Genomic DNA, 22,133 nt, shown 5'->3' with positions numbered 1-22,133 from the left:
TCGGAAGAACATGGAAACCTGCTGTAAGGCAATCTCTGCAAAGATATTTTAGAAACTCATTAGTCAAACATTATCAGGAAAGTGCCATACGCTTAAGATATTATTCTTGCAAATGAAATTCTTATGGTCTATGACCTTCTTGAAAAACTTAATTATAAAAAAATCAACACAGACTAAATAAAATGTGGGATTCTAGATTGGATCCTGGAATAGAATAAGATCATTAATGGAAAAGCTAGTGAAATCTGAATAAAACTATAGTTAAGAGTAATGTACCAATGCTAATTCCTTAGTTTTGACAAATGTGCCATGCTTACCTAAGATGTTAACATTAGGGGAAAATGGGTGAGGGGTATAAGGAAACTCTGTACTATCACTGCCATTTTTTCTGTAAATCTAAAATTATTCCAAAATAAAAAGTTTATTAAAGAAAAGAAAGTAACTACTAATGGAATAATTACTTATACTGGAAGATCTAAAATATGCAAACTAGTTGGCTTAACCCAAGAATTCAATATATGCACCAGACAACAACCCGAGCACAAAACTCAAAGCGTATTGTAAGCTCAGCTTGGAACAGCATTAAATGTTGCTCCAAGTGATATTTACCCCACCTTCATTCCTCATGAAATTATAGCTTTCACCAACAAAGAAGCGATTAGCCTTAAATATATACATACTGGAAATAAAAGCCAGGGCTCTAGAAAAACATCCATGTACAGCAACAATATGGTTCTATGGTGGGAAATTACCATATGCCTGTTTACTGGAAAAAAATCCACCCTTCTCTTTGTGTTTATTTATCATGAGAACGTTTCCCCCTTCTAAGACGACAATGAAAAGAGGAAGTTCTTTAAAGTTCACTGTATAAAGAAATTATCAGAATAACTGTGTTTTTACATTTCCTGCAAAAAGCAACATCTATAATTTGCTATTTTCCCTCAATGTAGTGAGTGAATGAAGCCACACTGGATCCCTGAAAGCAAACAGCAATCCTGCAAATTCACTGTGGAACTGCACCTCTGCCTAGCATTAGTTACATCCCAGGCACGAGGGATTTAGCAGAAATGTTTTCCATGTGTCAAAATGACCCAGTCTGGAATTAACTATGCCGAGTGCCAGGCAAACAATATCATTTTGATATATTTTACAGTACATTATGAATTGAGATTTGGGGAGGAAAACAATCTTACTGACTCAATATGTAAAGTGTCAATGCTGTCCACACAAAACAGAACATGAGATGACCGACACAGAACAGACTCCATTTACATTTGTTTTAACTACTCCAATGTGACAACGCATTTGGAGAGGTTCGGAGTGGCAGAAGCAGATGAATTTTTAAAACCGACACTGGGAACTCTGAACCTCCTCTATAAGTAATGCGGACATAAAATGCTTTTAGTATTTCCAAAATAACTTGAACATAAACTACTTAAAAAGATATTCTTTTACGTGAAAATCATAACAACTTTGAGGAGGATTATGAAAAGTAATTTTCTAAATGAGATACAATGTCATTCTCAGAGACTGTAAAGGACAGTTGGTTCAAAACTAACAGTGACTCATAATTCCCCACAATATCATTATTCCACAATGTTTACTGTACACTACTGTATATTATACATTGTTTTAGGAATGGGGGAAACAGCTGTGAGCAAGTGGAATATGGTAGATTTGTTACTGGCAAATTAAGGACTAGAAAATAGCTTTTTTTACCTTTGGGGTCAGGGAATTGTAGACAGGACATTTTCTTTCCTCTGAACTATGATTTATTCTCAGTAAATCACATGACTACCATGCTCCCGATATTAATCCCTTCTCTCCCCAGATTCAGGAAACACACTTCAAACCTAAACATCTACTCCTCTGCTAAGAAGCCTTTATTGGGGCCCCATTTCCTTCCCAAATCAAGACCAAGCTTCTAGCTCTGGCTCTACCTTACCCTTCTGTCTCTACCCAACACAGTGTATGAGCCTCACACTCTTTTCACTGAGATTTGCCTGCCAAGGCCCCTGAAGACTGGTCTACTTCCACCCCATGGCATTTTCTATTCCTACCCATCTATCCTTTGAGGCTTAGTCCAAATTTGCTGCTCCCCTAGCCAGGACTCCCTCCCTTCTTCCCTCCTCTGCACACTTCGGTGCTACACCTGTCCCTCTCCTATGGGATCCTGTCTCACATTAGGGCTACTGTCTTCCACTAGACTGTGAACTCTGGCTGGAAAGAAATAACTTAACAGGGCAGAGCCCACAGCCATACGAAAATACTTCTTTCTCTCTGGGAGCACTGGCCCTTGCCTCTTGGCCTGGCTAACTTCTACTCACCCCGCAGATCTCTATGTAGGCATCACCTCTTCTGGGAAGCCTTCCTCCATCTTCAGATCTGGATCATCTGCACCCTGACCCCCACCCTCAAGGTGCTGCCATGTTTTTAACCTGCCACAGTCTTCACTTGTCAATCTCCCTGCAGAAGTGCCATGGGGTAGGCATGGGATTAGGAGACTATTCATTCCTCGGTGCTGGATTCGTAGCACCTGGCACATAGTAGGTACTCAATAAATAGTTGATGAAGTAAGAACTAAGGGTTCAATACATGTTCAATGGATGTGGACACTCCCTCCCATCAGAACATGAAATCCATGAAAAGGAAGGCATTTGCCCTCCATTTCTCTAGCACTGACACATGGGAAAAGCTGCATGCTCAATAGTTGCTGATAAACAAGCCCCAGACAGGAAATGCAGAGCGATGCCTTCAACTCCATCCTGTGCTTCCCTCAGAGCTCAGACTTCTCAGCTCAGAACGTAGCTGCCCCCACTGTGTGCAGCCTTTGACGTCCTAGATCCCAGCCCCGTGGGATGACTAAGGGGAATAAACACTGACTCCTCCAATCCCACAAGTGGGCTCCAAATCCCCCAAACTACTATAGCATGTGATATTGCAGTGGCCTGCACAGCGGATGTGGGCCTCCAGCCTCTCTGAAGCATCCTGCTCTTGTTCTGAATATAATCTCATCTTCCCTCCCACCCTCCCCTCCTGCCCAATCCCTCTCTCACTCCCTCCTTCCCTTCATCTTGGAGTCCTCTACTACCTGACCTGTTCATAGGATTCCTGGGCTTTTAGGACTAGAAGAGAGCTTCGACACTACCTGGTCCACTGACCCCACCCCCACCTCCTGTGTTATAGGTTGGGACCTCAAGGCCTACAGAGTGGAGATGCTGCTAATAACAAAGCTGGGACCAGGATGCAGGGCTCTTGATTTCTGGTCCAAGTGACTTCTGCGTGGACATTAAAAGCTTCCTTACGGAGTCGTTTACCGGGGAAAGACGGCTGCAGTGCAGTGAAGCACCTCGCTAACAAGATGAATAAGGTGGTGTGTGTGTGCGTGCATGCATGTGTTTCCCAACACAAACCCCTCATGACCGGGAGACACCTGTTTTCCCTGTACAGTAGCTGGCCCTCAATTAGACTTTCTAATTCAAATGAACACCCCAAAACCTGCCCTCAACAAAGCACCAAGGACCTATATTTCCCTTCTGTGAATTTGGTCATAAGGAAAACATAAGAAAAAGAAAAAAGGGACCAGCAATCCCAAGCTGGGGACCCAGGGAGGAGAGGAGGCAGCTGCTGATGTCCTCCGAGCTCCTAGTCACCCATCCCCTGGGGAACGGGTGTTGTCAACAGTTCCCCTCCAACAAAGCACCTTCAGGCTCAGTCAGAGCAGCAGGCAGGAATATGAGCATGGTGATTTCGGCCACATTTGAATGCAGAACTCAAATCCTGCTGCAGTGAAGCTGGGTGGTGAGCACAGACCATTTGGAAACTGATGAGAGGTAGAGACGTTATCCATATTAAAGGGAAACTGGCTCTGCTTAGGGAAGTGCCAGAAGTTTGAGGTGTGCAGGGAGCCACGCTGTGAGTTTTGGGAAACCTGAATAAGTCTGTCTGGCTTTTCGGGGAATGGCTCAGTTAAGATGGTGTGGAGGAGGTGGCCTGGGTTTCCCTTTCCTGAGGCTGCTGGTGAGTCAGCATAGAGGAAAGACAAGTTCTGACATTTCATGCAAAGGGGGAAATAAATCAGCACTTCTCTGAAAACGGCATCCATCCCTTACTTTTTCATCAGGACTGTGCCCTCTAAATAGCAGCAGCTTCTTGAGCATTTGAGTTCTGGCAGGAGTCTCTGACAATTTTCTTATACTCCTGCCCACATCTGCTTTGGACTCCTGACTGTCTGCCATGCTGGGAGAGGGGAAAAATCAGGACAAGAGCAGCATGTGAGAGAGGTATAATAGAAGGAAATACAGGGATCAGACAACCTTCCAGGGGTTGAGGAGCACTTCAACTGGGAAACATTCAGACACTGGACACTTGTACAATCATACAAATGTGCAACCCTAGGTAAGGCCCTTCTTGGGGGGGCCACTCATGTATAAAATGAGAGGGTTCTACTGGAACTCATCAATGAGTTCAGTAAAGTTGCAGGATACAAAATTAATATACAGAAGCTGGTTGCATTTCTGTATACTAACAACACACTATCAGAAAGAAAAAGTAAGAAAACAATTCCATTTACAATCACATCAAAAAGAATAAAATACCTAGGAATAAGTCCAACTAAAGAGGTAAAAGACCTGTACTTTGAAAACGCTAAGACCCTAATGAAAGAAATTGAAGAGGACACAAACAGATGGAAAGATATACCATGTTCATGGATAGGAAGAATTAATATTGCTAAAATGACTGTACTACCCAAGGCAATCTACAGATTCAGTGCAATCCCTATCAAATACCATTGGCATTTTGCACAGAGCTAGAAGAAGTAATTCTAAATTTGTATGGAAACACAAAAGATCTTGGAACAGCCAAAACAATCTTGAGAAAGAAGAACAAGCCGGAAGTATCATGCTCCTGATTTCAAAGTATACTACAGAGTTACAGTAATCAAAACAGTATGGTATTGGCATGCACGTGCACACATGCACATGCACATGCAGAGAACAAAGGAACAGAATAGAGAACCCAGAAATGAACCCATACTTCTATGAGCAGTTAATCCACGACAAAGGAGGCGAGAATACACTATGGAGAAAAGACAGCCTCTTCAATAAATGGTACTGGGAAAACTAGACAGCTACATGCAATAGAACCAAACTGGCTACTCTCTCACATCATATACAAAAATAAACTAAAAAATGGATTAAAGACGTAAACATAAGACCTAAAACCATAAAACTCCTAGAAGGAAACATAGGTGGTAAGCTCTTTGACACTGGTCTTAGCGATATTTTTTTGGATATGTCTCCTCGGGCAAGGGAAAAACAGAAAGCAAAAACCAACAAATGGGACCTAATCAAACTTAAAAGCTTTTGCACAGCAAAGGAAACCATGAACAAAACAAAAAGGCCACCTACTGAATGGGAGAACATATTTGCAAACAATACGGCTGACAAGTGGTTAATATCCAAAATATACAAAGAACTCATACAACTCAACATCAAAAAACCAAACAACCCTATTAAAAAATGGGTAGAGCACTTGAATAGACATTTTTCCAAAGACAACATACAGATGGCCAACAGGCATACGAAAAGATGCTCAACACTACTAACCATCATGGAAATGCAAATCAAAACCAAAATGAGGTATCACCTCATACCCATCAGAAGGGCTATCATCAAAAAGACCACAAATAAAAAACAAGTGTTGGTAAAGATGTGGAGAAAAGAGAACCCTTGTGCACTGCTGGTGAGAATGTAACGTGGTGCAGCCACTATGGAAAATGATATGGAGGTTCCTCAAAAAATTAAAAGTAGAACTACCATATGATTCAGCAATTCCACTCCTGGGCATATATCAGAAGAAAAAATGAAAATTAGAAAAAAATATATGCACCCCCATGTTCATTGTGGCATTATTTACAATAGCCAAGATATGGAAGCAATCTAAGAGTCACAATGGAATATTAATCAGCCACAAAAAAGAATGAAATCTTGCCATTTGCAACCACATGGATGGATACAGTCAATAACTATGTAATATCTTTGTATGGTGACATATCATAAGTTGACATCATCAACTTCTCATGATGATTATTTTGAAATGTATAGAAACATCAAACCACAGTGCTGTGTAACAGGAACTAACATAGTGTTGTAGGTCAAATATTCTTAAAAAAGAAACAAACTCATAGAAAAAGAGATCAGATTTGTGGTTACCAGAGGTGGGGGCTAGGGGATAGGGGGATGGGGAACTGAATGAAGGTGGCCAAAAGGTACAAACTTCTACTTATAAGATAAATAAGTACTAGGGATGTAATACACAACATGATAAATATAATTAACAATGCTGTACATTATACATGAAAGTTAACAAGAGAGTAGATCCTAAGAGTTCTCATCACAAGGAAAAAATTTTTTTCTATTTAATTTTGCATCCGTATGAGATGAGAGATGTTCACTAAACTTACTGTGATAATCATTTCACAATGTATGTAAGTCAAATCATTATGCTGTAGACCTTAAACTTATACAGTGCTGTATATCAATTATATCTCAATAAAACCGGAAGGAAAACAACAACAAAAAATAACATTAAAAAATAAAACGAGAGGGTTAGTTTTGATATGTCTGCTCCAAGATCCCTGCTAGCTCTGACCCCCGGCAACTCAAGGTACTTCTGGTATAAGCTCCCTGAGAACAGGGAGCACATCTTCTTCACACCTGCACCCCAACACCCAGCCCTGCACCTAGCACGTGGCATAGGCAGAGCAGACAGTCAAGGTTTATGGAATGAATGGCATCATCACGTGTGTACTACACCTTGACACTTGCCCTAGGAGAACATTAGCAGACACCCTCAGGAAAAAATGTGGACAAACCAATGAAGAGGGCTGGGTTGGGACTGATTTGATAAAAGTCAATCCAGGGACTTCCCTGGTGGCGCAGTGGTTAAGAATCCACCTGCCAATGCAGGGGACACAGGTTCAAGCCCTGCTTCGGGAAGATCCCACATGCCATGGAGCAACTAGGCCTGTGTGCCACAACTATTGAGCCTGAGCTCTAGGGCCCGTGAGCCACAACTACTGAGCCCGCATGCCACAACTACTGAAGCCCACATGCCTGGAGCCCATGCTCCGCAACAAGAGAAGCCACCACAATGAGAAGCCCACACACCGCAACAAAGACCCAACTCAGCCAAAAATAAATAAATTAAAAAAAAAAAAAAAAAAAAGTCAATCCAGAAGGCCCATGATCTGATAATTCTGAGAACAAGCGAGGTAAATAAAGCATGGTGAATTGAAAGCCAAGCGAGATCTACTCTGAAGGAATGCGAGCTGTCCTGGGAGCCCCTTTTCTCCTATGTGAACCGAGAAACAAGTGGGGTAAGGATGCAAGCCTTGTAACAATTCATTGTTACTTACAGTAAATGTGAGTTTTAAATGAACTCTCCTTCACTGGATTGCATTCTAGAAACGCATTTTTCTTACAGGCACTTCCATTAGAAGATGGCAGGTATGTTCCAGGACAAGGCTTCTCAAACTTTAAATATGCATGCAAACCACATGGCAACCTTGTTAAAACCACATCCTGATCCTAGTTTTAGGCTGGGGCCTAAGTCTTGCGTTACTGACAAGCTCCCAGTGATGCCAGTGCTGCTGTCAGAGGACCACACTGCAAGTAGCAAGTTCTAACTGTGGTTTTCAAACTCGGTGGCAATTAGAATCTCTAGGGGAGCTTTACAAATTAGGAATCCAATCCACAGATATTCTGATTTAATTGGCATGAATGCAGCCTGGGCATCAGGATTTTTTAAAGCTCCCCAGGTGGACAATATTATGCAGAAAAGTTTGGTGCCTGACAAGTAGTCCTCTATTTCCCTCTACCTGACACAGAAATAAAAGTGTCTCCCCCCAATTACTTTAAAAGCAGCCCCTCTATCTGATGCAGAAATAAAAGTGTCTCCCTCCAATTACTTCAAAAGCAGCGTCCTGGGGACCTAAAATGTAGCCTGTAAACAATCCATTCTCTTAGCAAGGAAATCAGCTTATTAATAATACCCAGAGTTCCACTTAGACTCTAAGCATGGCTTAGCTTTAAAAAACCAGTTGAATTCTAGTCACTGGTTCAGTTCTACAACAGTTTCTATTGGTCTCTTCAAGGCCACGCCAGAGTGTATTAAATATTTAATCACTCATTCTGCTGACAACGGGCTTACATTACTGATGCTAGCTTTGTGTGTGACTGGCACCCTTTCCAACTCAGGCCCCTGGCTGCCACCCTGACCCAGGGAAGGTTTGCAAGAGAACTACCTCTTCTTTAGGCTTTGCACAGAGTGGATTTCAGCAAGCAACGGGGAAGACACAGAAAGAACACTTCTGGATCACTGTTGTGTTTAAAGTAATTCCCAGGAAAACCAGGCATAGTATATACTGTAAACACAAAAACAGAGCCAACTACAAATCAAATTGAGATTACTGTATAGATTATTGTGGACTATTTACTCTCTGTTTTGTCAGGGAAGATAATAAAGACAAGACTCTGTACACAGACAATAAGTTCTCCATATTTTTCTAAACAGATGTCACAAACATTTTAGAACAATTTTCTTCTTATATATCTATGGTAAAAATACAATCAGGTAATTATTAGTAAATGAATAACACCCTATAACAGATGTACACATCTCCCCATTTGGAAGGAGAATTTCTCCCACATATATTATCTCCAGCAAAGAAAAGTGCCTCTTTTGTCCTGGGGCTGTAGCTGATCGATCGCTCTACTTACCAGTATAGCTTGCAGAATAGTTGTTTGGATCTAAAAACTTCTTAACCAGCTCACAATTAGACAAGATATGATTTGTGGTGATAACGTTGAGATAGTTCTGAAGACCTTTCTGCCTCTCAGCTACGAACTCACGATCCATGTTACCAATCAATTTTTTGGGAGGAAGAGGTAGACTTAGGCCTGCAATCTTTAATTAAAAAAAAAAAAAGTATTATACTCATGTCATCCCCAAATAAGATACATTATCAGAATTCTGAGCCATCATATTTCATTAGGTCTAAGGCATTTTAGGATGCATCCTAATTTGTCAAACTATAAAAATGTGAAAAACCGTAACAACTGAGAATTGATAAAATGCTTTATTCAGCGTAGCAACTTTAAAACTTAATTTTGTAATGTGTTTTTCTTTTTATCAAACATATACATGAACATAATTTCAAGAGTCAAACAGTTCTTTTTTTATTATTACTAGCAGTCCCACAGTGCTCCTACTACCCGCCCCCCCCAACAGGTGACATATCCATTCCCCACTGCCCAGAGGCAGCCACATTCACTCTTTCGGCTGATCTTCTGGAATAGGGGAATATTCACATTGCTATGTCTTGATTTTTCACTTTTAGGCATTATCTATAAGTTTCTAATTATGGAAGATTAGGATTAAGTTCTCTTTCACAATCCTAATCTCATTCCATACACATTCTATTACTACTCCTTCCAATATAGTGATGTTATAATTTTATTTAGTGCAATATTCATATTTACATTAGGTAAATGATATTCACAACTGAGCCAAAGAGCATGCTTATTATTCCTTTCTGTCAATTAGTAGTCTTTTTAAGTTTTCTATTCAACTCCAAACTCTCCACCTAAGCCTTTTCTCAACACATTCAGATACAAAGATGTATCAATTTTATCTTCTTAAGGAGTACCTTCCAGAACCCACCAACCTGATCCAAGCAGGACTCGTGGTCCCTATACCTGCTACAAAGCTGGCATCCTGGGACCTCCCTTCACCATCATGCTGGAGAAGCTTTTGCCCTTTCTCCTGCTGAACCCCATTTCTATATCCATACCTGCCCTTTTCTTAGATAATTCCCTGACTTTGGGTGGAGATACCGTCTGTCAGCTTCCTAAAAAGGGAGCAAGGGAGATAAATTTTTTGAAACCTTGCATGTTAAAAAATGTTTTTATTCTACCCTCACACTTGATTGATAACGAGTCTTGATATGGAATTCTAAGTTGGAAATACATTTCTTCCTCAGAATTTTTAGGAGCTACATTATTGTCTTTTAGTTTCTGGTGCTGCTGTTAAAGGTTCAAGCAGTAGATTCTTCATTCTGTTTTTTTTTCTCTCCCTGGAAGCTTTCAGGATCTTCTCTTTGACCTCGGTCTGTGAATTCCATGTGCCTTTATGTGGCTATATTTTCATTCTCTGTGCTGAGTACTCGGCCCTTTCAATCTAGAAACTAATATCCTTACATTCTTTGGTATTTTCTTGTATTAGGTCATTATTTCTTCCTCTCCATTCCCTTTGCTTTCTTTTTCTAGAACTCCTGTTTTCCAATGTTGGACTTTCTGGACTCGTCCTCTATTCTTATCTTTTCCCTCCCATTTTCCACCTATGTTAAACATTTTCTCCCTGGGATATTTCCTCTATCTTTCAGCCCTTCTAAAGAGTTTTCATTCCTACTATCATCTTTTTTACTTCTAAATACTTTTCTTTCCTTAATAGCATCCTGATGTAATGTAATGCAATTTTTAATCTCTCTGAGATTATAAAAGACAATTTTTCTAAGAACCTGTGACCTCACTCTCTTTAGCTCTTTCCTCTTAGGCTGGACAGATCCTCCCAAAAGAATCTTCCAGGCTCCTGCCCGGAGGGTCTACGCCTGACTGCCAGTATTCTGGGAGCTGAAAGGAAGAAGAGGGCTTGGCTGGGGGCAGGGGTGGGGAGTAGTCAGGTCTCCTGTTTGTTATGTAAATTTTCCAACTCTGCCCTCATTCTCCAGTCCAGAGACTGTTCTACCCTCTCTAGAGAATAAACTGTTTTTCTACTGGAGGGAGAAGAGCAGCCGTAAGTTGCTCAGATGGGGAGATTTGGTGATCTGACTGCTTAAACATACTTTCAACTCCTGATTTTAGCTTGACCTCAGCCCAGGCTGCAGGCAGCAGCTGGTGCTGTCAATTGCTAAATCTTTTGGAGGTTCTGTGGTATAAATTGGGACCCAATAGGGTTAGCCACCCTCACTGCCATCTCAGAATTCTGCCTTCCCATATCTGCTTAATTAGTTAGCTCTCATCCATTGGATTTTCAGTTTCAAATGTTTTTGTTGTAGTTGTAGTTGTTTTGTTGTAGTTTTCTCCTCTCCTATTTGTCCTTGAGGGTGTGTGTGTGTGTGTGTGTGTGTGTGTGTGTGTGTGTGTGTGTGTGTATGAGATCAATTTACTCTTGTTTTAGAGTGGCTTCCGGAGAGAGGAAAAGTAAATGCGGGTGCTCAATCTATCATTTTCCAGATCATTTAAAACTTTATGAGTCCCGGGCTTCCCTGGTGGTGCAGTGGTTAAGAATCCACCTGCCAGTGAAGGGGACAAGGGTTCAATCTCTGGTCCGGGAAGATCCCACATGCCGTGGAGCAACTAAGCCTGTGCGCCACAACTACTGAGCCTGCGCTCTAGAGCCCGTGCTCTGCCACAAGAGAAGCTACCATGACAAGAAGCCCGCGCACCGCAACGAAGAGTAGCCCCCACTCACCACAACTAGAGAAAGCCCGCGCACAGGAACGAAGACGCGATGCAGCCAAAAATAAATTAATTAAATAAATTAAAAAAAACAAACTTAGCATATCCCTCAATTATAAATGTAGGCCATAAACCTGGTATTATTAGCAATATCTGACTTTTGCCACTAAAAGAAACCACAGATATTTAAATATTAAATTATAGTGGCTGAAGATATCTTGAAATAAAAAAAACAAACAACAAAAAAACTTTATAAGTCCTTTTTCATTTTTTGGCCACACCGAGCGGCATGCAGGATCGTAGATCCCCGACCAGGGATCGAACCTGGGCCCCCGGCAGTGAAAGCACAGAGTCCTAACCGCTGGACTGCCAGGTAATTCCCTATGAATCTATTTTTTAAAGTTAAAAAAAAACAAAGTGTCAGATTGGTGTCTTAATTTAATGAGCAAAACTGCTTTCAAAGAGCACTGTTAGTCTACACTTGTACGTAGATTAGAGCTGTCCAAGTGGCATGTGTATTGATCAAGGGGAAGGTCTAAAGAGAAGGGCATCTTGAATTCAGACAAGCATGTCATCTAAATCACCCATGTGAATGAACCTAACTTAGCCTGTTCCACTCTGTTGTATTTTTCAAACAATGCTGAAGACGTTGAAGTTGATATTGCGCAAGATGAAAAGGTTGGTTGACAATTCTAAATTGCCTATTTCTCCAACATATTTATGAAAATATGTCAGAACATACTTAGAGTGAATTTTCAACCATGGCAAAATTCATTGCCAGATGACACACTTCAATTTCAGGTTGTTTTCCTCACTCATACAATTAGGCTTTACCTAACAGCAGTTCCTTTATTAGCTAAATACAAAGCATACTTATGAAGAAAGCACATCACTCAGCTAGCACACATCCAAGCCAATCGTTTTATTATTAGTTTTGTCCAGGAGCATTGAGTAATACAGGGGAATCAAAGGTAATATATTACTGAAAACATAACTGATTTCTTTTAAAAACTCCCTTATTAAGTTGCAGGATATAATCTCATTTGTGTGTGTATGTATGTGTGTGTGTATAAGCCCAGGCATATAGTTATATATGCACCAAAAATGTCTAAAAGGACTCACACTACCTGCTTGAGAATAGCTACCTCTGGGAGTGGGCTGGTGAATTAATTTTCATTCTATACTATGAAATGTTAACATTTCTCATTTACTATTTTTTTCAATTAAAAATAAGAAAGAAAGAAAAATCCCTTTTGCTCACCAAAGTGATCATATACACAACAAGGATTTTTTAAAAAATTACTATCAGCCAATATCGGCGCATTTTCCTGCACTACCTGCCCAAGAGCGGACCCAGCTGAACCTTACACATCACTCAGAATGGACAGTCACATCTGACAACACTGGATTCAAACCCCAACAGGGCTATATTTTTTTTGGGGGGGTGCTATTTTTCATTCATGAATTTGATGAGCTATCTGTTTCAAACTTTGTGGCCTCCAAGCTTGAACCAATCTTTTTTTTTCATGCTTCATTTCTCTTCAGGAAAATGTATTGATCTGCCCAGACATCCCATCAGCTCTTCCAATTCAACAGGTGAAACAGAGTTCTTTGCCAACAGATGTGATTAGAGTGTCCCTGCCATGTCAGTCTGCTAGACATATGGGAGGTGTTTTCCTGCCCGGATTTAAGATCTCACAATAAATATTCCTAAAAGTATTAAAACTATGCTGTGTGTGTTACTTTAAAATCTTGCCTTTGAGGGACTTCCCTGGTGGTCCAGTGGTTAAGACTCCATGCTCCCAACTCAGGGGCCCCGGGTTCGTTCCCTGGTCAGGGAACTAGATCCCACATGCCACAACTAAAAAGATCCCACGTGCCACAATGAAGATCCCGCATGTGGCAACTAAAAGATCCTGCATGCTGCAACAAAGATCCCATGTGCCGCAATTAAGACCCGGCGCAGCCAAATAAATTTTTTTTTTTTTAAAGTTCACTAAAAAATAAATAAATAAATAAATAAAACTAAAATAAAATGTTGCCTTTGAAAGGAGATTAACATTCAACAGAAACTTCTCTTTCAGCTTCCTCTCAGAATTTCTCAAATGCTTACCAGTCACAGAATATAAAATTCAGAACTCCCATGACTAATTAGAAAGGAGGGAGCGAGAGTACTAGCACATAAAGTGATGAAGCCACTAAGTCAGTGATTTCCTAGACACCTCCACAGGGATGGCTTCAAGCCAATCATCCCATTTTTTATTGTTCCCTCTTCAACGTACCCTACGTATTCCCTTCTTGAGTTCCTTCTATAAAGGAAAAGAGAACAAGAAGGCCAGCAGAGAAGTCCCCAAAGTTCCTCCATTCATAACATCTGCAGAGTGACAAAGCAAAGGGGGGATGACAGCCAAACTGGGGTCTGGAGCCCATAATCTGACCCATGCTAGCCTAGCAGAAGCTTCTAAATTCCATGACAAACTCATCAGTTTCAAGAAAACTAGCTTTTTGTCTGGAGGAAAAACCTTCTAACTCTGAATCTACTAGTCTCTCATTTCTGTTATCAGACCTTAACCATCTGTAAATTGTCTTCAACTACATTCTAGGGAGTATTCTAGGGAGTTCTAAGCTCTCAACAGACCCTAATTTGTCCCCATTTCCCCCCAGTGTTCAGTAGTCTCTCCTACATCAACAATGGGCAGTACAACCAAATCACAAAACATTTGTGCTACAACAGACTTGAGAAGTCATCTGGTTCAGCCCCTTGGCTTCAGACGGGGAGAGTGAGGACAGAGAGAGGAAGTAACTGAGCCCAGGTCTCAGGGCTGGTAAGAGGCAGAGGCTGGGTCCCATGCCAAGTCTGAGGGCTCCCTGCCAGTTCCCATCACCGCAGCTCCTTCTTCTTTCTCTGTGTCTCCTGCTATCTCCCTAGATGGTCACCAATTCGATGGTGCCTTTTAAATAAGGTGGTGATTTTTCTTCACTGTTACCACAAGATATGCTCACTATAAAAAGTTGGGAGGGCTTCCCTGGTGGCGCAGTGGTTGAGAGTCCGCCTGCCGATGCAGGGGACACGGGTTCGGGCCCCAGTCCGGGAGGATCCCGCGTGCCGCGGAGCAGCTGGGCCCGTGAGCCATGGTCGCTGGGTCTGCATGTCTGGAGCCTGTGCTCCGCAACGGGAGAGTCCACAGCAGTGAGAGGCTCGCGTACCGCAAAAAAAAAAAAAAAAAAAAAGTTGGGAAAGTACAGCTTTTTTTCTGTTTTTCTACTTATATAGCTTGCATGTGTTTACTTGTACTGAACTTGGAAAGTACAAAACAGTATAAAGAACCAGAAATAAACATAACCCATAATCCTGCCACCTGGGGATCCCCATTGTTAACATTTTGGCATATTTCCTTCCAACCTTTTTTCCTAAACATTTCAATGTAATTATTATATTGCATGTATAATTTTACATCCTGCTGGGTTTTTTTTTTTTTTTTTGGCTTAGGTATGTTTCCTATTGGACTCAAACAACTCTGCATATGTGTATTATATTTCTCTTTTTTCAGTAGGAACTCATTTATCTGTCAGAAGGGTAATCAGACACTGAATTTCATGGTCACAGTTTTATTCTGTGGTTTTGGAATCTTTTTGGTCTGTTTTATGGAGGTTGTTTTGAAATTATTTTGTTGCCAAAAAGCTGTATGTGCTTTCTTCTGTTTGTTTACTTGGATCCAGAAAAACCTCCCACTGAAGTGCTGTCTGGCCATATCCTGCCCAGCACAAGCCAACATCAATACATGTGGATATTTGCATTTGAAATAAGATGCACAGTGAAAGTGCCCATTTTAAAAAGGAAAATTACACTGATGCAAAAATAAAATTCTATTATATTAAAAAGGCTATAATTGAATAGTCATGGAGATTCAACTTTATATCCCCAAAGAAAGAACAAATAGGAGATAAAACCCTCCTCCCCATCCCCCATTCTTGGGGGCTAGGCCTAGGCAATTTCAATTTCAGAAGTATTTTTCCCATGATTCTTACTCAGCCATGGCTGAACAGCACTGTACAAAATCACTCCCCCTTCTGGGACTTCCCTGGTGGCGCAGTGGTTAAGAATCCACCTGCCAATGCAGGGGACATGGGTTTGAGCCCTGGTCCGGGAAGATCCCACATGCTGTGGAGCAACTAAGCCCACAAGCTACAACTACAGAGCCGATGTGCCACAACTACTGAAGCCCGTGCGCCTAGAGCCCACGCACCGCAACAAAGAGAAGCCCCCACTTGCCACAACTAGAGAAAGCCTGTGCACAGCAACAAAGACCCAATGCAGTCAAAAATTTAAAAATTAAATAAATTTATTTTTTTAAAAATGTGGACAGACAACATGTGTGAAATGCAGGACCATATGTCAATTACAAGAAGGTCTGCAGATACTCAGGCCAGTTCTACTGGAAGGAAAATAAGGCATTCATGCTTTCAGCAGTGTTGTAAATAATATGAAAGTCTGGACTCTACAAATGCTATTTTTCCAAAGTCTGGTCAATAAAAAATGGCCTTTTGAAGGAAATGAAGCATTACGCTACCTCCCAGTCAGCAGTCCTCCTGACCTTTGTGGACAGGATCAGAGGTCACTCAGAATGAGTGATAATGGCCAGTTCACCTCCCAGCTGGGATGGTCGTAAGCCAAGCACTCTGGCTCAAGGGTTTATGCTACCAATCAAAGCTCAGATATGGGGCTTCCCTCGTGGCGCAGTGGTTGAGAGTCTGCCTGCCGATGCAGGGGACACGGGTTCGTGCCCCAGTCTGGGAAGATCCCACATGCCGCGGAGCGGCTGCGCCCATGAGCCAATGGCCGCTGAGCCTGCGCGTCCGAAGCCTGTGCTCTGCAACGGGAGAGGCCACAACAGTGAGAGGCCCGTGTACCGCAAAAAAAAAAAAAAAAAAAAAAATCTGAGATATGATACAAGCCCAGTGGTCTTCGATAACCCATGGCCCCTGAAGACCAATCTACCAGGTGAAGACATGGGTGGTATTGCCAGTACCTACAGTGCTAACACTTCTCTAGGACCCTTCAATCATTACCAGCACTAGCTTTGTTTCCAGCTCATCCCTCTTTGCATTATGGCCACCAAGTTACAAACATTTAAATCAAAGGGATTTAGAAATACATATTTAAGAGAAAAAAGTTACACTGAGGGACTTCCCTGGTGGCACAGTGGTTAAGAATCTGCCTGCCAATGTAGGGGACATGCGTTCTATCCCTTGTCCAGGAAGATCCGACATGCCGTGGAGCAACCAAGCCCATGCACCACAACTACTGAGCCCGCATGCCACAACTACTGAAGCCCGCAGGCCCTAGAGCCCGTGCTCCGCAACAAGAGTAGCCACTGCAATGAGAAGCCCGCACACCGCAATGAAGAGTAACCCCTGCACACAGCAACGAAGACCCAATGCAGCCAAAAAATAAATTTAAAAAGTTAAAAAAAAAAAAAGTTACACTGAAAAAGGTTGAGTCTCTAGTTACTGCTGAGTGTTGATCTGCAATGCTGACTATGCAGCCTTGTTTAACAGAGTCTGAGAGTCCCAGCTCTCAGTGAACAACTCTAGCAACCCATTTAGTCATTCCTAACCTGTGAAAAGGAGATAACACACAGCATCCCATGATTGTGGTAAGGACGCAGTCTGGCACAAAGGTACCCAGCTGCAAGGTGACTATTATAAATGATGTTTATTCCCCAAAGTTTATTTTTAGAGTCACACATCATCTGTTTAAAGTATGAGCGGGCTTCCCTGGTGGCGCAGTGGTTGCGAGTCCGCCTGCCGATGCAGGGGACGCGGGTTTGTGCGCCGGTCCGGGAAGATCCCACATGCCGCGGAGTGGCTGGGCCCGTGAGCCATGGCCGCTGAGCCTGCGCGTCCGGAGCCTGTGCTCCGCAAGGGGAGAGGCTACAACAGTGAGAGGCCCGCATACCGCAAAAAAAAAAAAAAAAAAAATGTATAAAGTATGAGCTTATCTCCTTTGCTAGGGAAATTTGCTAATTTCTTGTTCCTAATGTTGTTTCCAACCAGTTTCTAAGATACCCCAAGCAATAAATGTGTCATTGGTGTTTTAAAATAATTACCTGCAAGTTGTTGTTCAGCAAATCAAAGTCACTGTATCTCCTAACAATCTGTAAGAAATAAAAGTGGTGTTTTGATTCAGCAAAGACCATCAATTTTCATTTCCCTATTTAATATTTATTGGCATTTTAGAGCCAAGGCACTTGCATTAAGGGTAGCAGGGCTTATATACCTGGTGCTTAACTTGCTTAACTCAGCAGCCCCAGAAAACAGACCAAGCAGTGCCCCTGAGTTGGCTGGGCCGTGGGAAACTGGTTAATGCTAGCCAAACTCGCAAGATGCCAACAGGTAAGAAAGAATGATGATGTATCTGTTTCCAGGGTGAATAGCCCTTTAAGTATTTTTTTTTTATTAACCAGGCACCTAGAAAGATGAATTAATAATTTACAAAAAAAAAAAAAGTTTTAGTGAACATGAAATTAAAGTTAAAAGCATGTGGACAGTCTTGAGGCCATTTCATCCTTGCCCTGCATAAAACTTCCCCCATTTGGGATCCAACCAGTCTAGAGATTGGACGCATCTGCAGGCAGAGAGGCCACATCCGTTTCCCCTCTTGGCCAACAGTCCACAACCACTGTGTATGCATTCTTTCTTAGTTATGTTGATGCCATTGATTAGGCATAGCCAAATTCCACTAGCTCTTCAGTCTACGGGGAAGGAAGTTATTTTGCTTTCAAAAAGTTTTTTCAATCTTTATTGATGATTCTCAAATATTAGTGTGCATAAGAATTACCTGGAGATCACCTAGGAATTCAGGAATTTAAGGAAGTTAAGTATCTACATTTTTGTTAAGTATCCCCCAGGACTCTAAAGCATTGGATCTAGAAAACTACATCAAGGGTTGATTTTTCTGGCAGGACATTGCCCTTGGGCCTGTTTGACAAATATACATCAGAAAGTTAAACATGAGGGCATCCCTGATAAGTGCAAAGGAGCAAAAAGTAGTACAATAGTTAACCACAGAGAACGTGCAAATTCCAACCCTGTTCTGTCAGGGATATAAGCGTGACCTTGGACCAGTTACTAATCTTTTGAATGTAAAATGGGGCTAATACTATCACGCAGGACTGGCTTTAAAGGGCTAAGTGAATTAATGTGCCTAACAATAAATGCTCAACTGATGTTAAATATTATAATTAGTCCAACAAAAAGCAGTTTGAATTTTCAGGCAAAGAAAAGACCAAGTATGGGTCACTGAGGTCAAAGACTGCTTAAGGTGAGAGGTAAGGTTCAACCTGGGCTACGAAGGACAAGGTAAGATTTTTGGAAGGCAGGAGGGTCATTATAATTACTAAAGCAGGAAAGAAATGGTCCCTGTACAGAATTCAGCCACCCTCTGCAAGTCAACTGGGATGGGAAGCACCTCTAGATCTATATAGTCAGTTCTGCCTCTCTGAGGCCACCTGTGAGGAAAGCAGGCCCTGGGGCTGTAAGCAGATCCTTACCTATGGTCAGTGTAGGAACTAGCACCAGAAATTGTCCATGACTGGACTTGGAAGTCCATGAAATGCACAATGTCCAGGGCACTGTCTCACCCTTCTACCTGGTGGACTGAACGTTAACCTGCCTCACCCCAGCCATGGCTTCAGGTGAGGAGGTTTGAATTACTAGGAACACATCAAGTAATTTGCCTAGCCCACTTACTCTGTGTCCACCTGGAGAACAAATTCCTACTCTCTGTAGTAACATACACGAATTAAACCGAACAACTGGGAACATAAAAGCCTTTTATAATACATGTGTTAGAACTAAACGTTTATATCTAAAAGACATATGATTAATATAGTTTTTCCAGATTTTTAGATGCCCCAAGTCAGAATTTTGTTTAAACATTTTTCTAATGACAAAAAAAAAAAAAAAAAAAAAAAAGCTTACCTGCCAGCTATTTTCTACAGAAATTCCTCTTTGTACCCGAATGATATATTCCTAAAAAAGAAGGGGAAAAGAGCCTCAATTACAAAACACCCAAATCATGCAGCTATATGGATGGACCTAGAAATTATCATACTAAGTGAAGTAAGTCAGACAGAGAAAAACAAATATCATAAGATATCACTTATATGTGGAATCTAAAAAAAAAAAAAAGGTACAAGTGAATTTATTTACAAAACAGAAATAGACTCACAGATATAGAAAATAAACTTATGGTTACCAAAGGAGAAAGTGGGGGCCGGGGTGGGGAGGGATAAATTAGGAGTTTGGGATTAAAATATACACATTACTATATATAAAATAGATAACTAACAAGGACCTACTGTATAGCACAGGGAACTCTACTCAATATCTTGTAATAACCTATAATGGAAAAGAATCTAAAAAAGAACACATATCTGAATCACTCTGCTGTACACCTGAAATTAATACAACATTGTAAATCAACTATATTTTAATAAAAACAAATTTTTAATAAGAAACAAAACAGAACAAAACAACCATCCAAATCAGGGGATCAAAAATATTAAGTGAAAGCATCAGATAAAGTAGACTTCAGAGCAAAGACTACTAGAAACAGAGAGGGACCTAAAGATACAAGGGTAATCTCACAGCAAGACATAACAATCTTACATGTGCGTGCACCAAATACCAGAGCTGCAAAATATGTGAAGCAAAAACTGATAGAACTGGAAGAAGAAATAGATGAATCCATGATTACAGTTGGAGACTTCAACACCCCTCTCTCAGCAATTGACAGAACAACTAAAGAGAAAACCAGTAAGGATATAGACAAATTCAGCAATACCATTATTGATGAAAAATTAATCAGTAAGATTCATAATCTTACTGAATATTAATTAATAATTAATAACCAATTAATCTAAGAAAGAAATGAAAACTTTTATTCGAACCTGGGGACTATAACCCAGGAGACAGCCTTTCAGAAAGCTCTGAGGGCTGTTCCGCCTGTTAGAGGTCAAAGCACAGTTATATAAGTTTTTAAGACAAACAGGTTATACATCAAATGACATATCAACAGTTTACACAATCCAGATCTGCACGTACAAAGCAAGTTGTGGGTCATGGTGACCCTTTACGAGATTAAGAAGGAATGTTATCTCCTAAGGAGGTCTAGTTAATGCAGCCACACATAAAGGGGAGGGGGGAAGCCTAAATGGAAGCCTTTTCCTGAGAAAAATTTTATGTTCGAATTTTTCTTGTCTTGCCATAAAATATGAATTTTATTTCATTACCATCAACCAACAGATTAATCAGCATTTATAGAACACTCTATCCAACAACAGCACTCCATCCAATAATATTCTGCTATTCAAGAGGATACACAGATGGCATATAAGCACAGGAAAAGATATTCAACATTACTAGTCATCAAGCAAATGTAAATTAAGACCACAGTGAGATATCACTATATCCCTATGAGAATGGCTGAAACAAAAAATAATGATAACACCAAATGCTGGCTAGGATAACAGAGAAACTGGATCACTCATAAATTAATGGTGGGAATTTTAAATGGTACAGACACTCTGGAACACAGTTTGACAGTTTCTTAAAAAACTAAAATATGCAACTATCATATGACCCAGCAACTGCACTCCTGGACATTTATTCCAGAGAAACAAAAACTTATGTCCATACAATAACTCACACATGAAAGGTCACAGCAGCTTTATTGGTAACAGCCCAAAAGTAGAAACAAGCCAGATGTCCTTAAGCAGGCAAATGGTTAAACTTTGCTACATCCACACTAGGGAATACGACTCAGCAACAGAAAGGAATAAACTATTGATACATGCAACAAATTAGATGAATCTCCAGAGAATTATGCTGAGTGAAAAAGCCAATACCAAAAGATTATAAACTACATGTCTCCATTTCTACAACATTCATGAAATGACAAAATTATAGATATGGAGAACAGCCTAGTGGTTGCCAAGAGTTAAGACTGGGGTAGGAGGGTGTGTGTGGAAGGGAAACTAGTGTGGCTATAGAAGGGCAAATGAAGTGCTATGGTTTGAAGGTCTCTGCCCCCCCAAAATTCATGTGTTGAAATACTAACCCCCAAAGATGATGGTATTGGGGGTGGGACCTTTGGGAGGTACTTAGGTCATGACAGTGAAGCCCTCATGAATGGGATTAGTGCCTTATAAAAGAGGCTTCAGAGGGGCCCTTGCCTCTTCCACCATGTGAGGATAGTCTGAGACGGTGCTACTAGCTATGAACCCGGAGGAGGACCATCACCAGAAGGCAACCATGCTGGCACCTTAGTCTTGGACTTCCAGCCTCTAGAACTATGAGAAATAAATGTCTGTTATGTATAGGCCACTCGGTTTATGGCATTTTGTTATAGCAGCCTGAATGGACTAAGACATGAGGGATGTCTGAACCAATGGAAATGTTCTTGATTATGTATCTTGATTACATCAATGTTAATGTCTTGGTCATGATATTGTACCAAGTTTTGCAAGATACTACCAATGAAAAAACTGGATGATGAACATATGGGATCTCTCTGCAATGCTTTTTTTTTTTTTTTTTTTTTTTTTT

The 22,133-nt window shown here is 41.0% G+C and overlaps 1 protein-coding gene across 1 annotated transcript in view; it reads right to left on the bottom strand.

The window, feature by feature from the left end:
- Nucleotides 1-22,133, bottom strand: part of PXK (PX domain containing serine/threonine kinase like) — a 77,589-nt gene that overhangs the window by 30,232 nt on the left and 25,224 nt on the right. The window contains 5 exon segments of the mRNA XM_007472320.1: nt 1-5; nt 7-35; nt 8,784-8,970; nt 17,633-17,680; nt 19,506-19,556. The exon segment at nt 1-5 is cut by the window's left edge and continues 61 nt beyond it. Of these exon segments, the coding sequence (XP_007472382.1) occupies nt 1-5; nt 7-35; nt 8,784-8,970; nt 17,633-17,680; nt 19,506-19,556 (320 nt within the window).

Source organism: Lipotes vexillifer, unplaced genomic scaffold (genome assembly GCF_000442215.2).
Source record: "Lipotes vexillifer unplaced genomic scaffold, Lipotes_vexillifer_v1.1 scaffold989, whole genome shotgun sequence".
NCBI classification, from domain to species: domain Eukaryota; kingdom Metazoa; phylum Chordata; class Mammalia; order Artiodactyla; family Lipotidae; genus Lipotes; species Lipotes vexillifer.
Note: the sequence above shows the minus strand (reverse complement) of the source record. Positions and strands in the feature narration are given on the sequence as shown.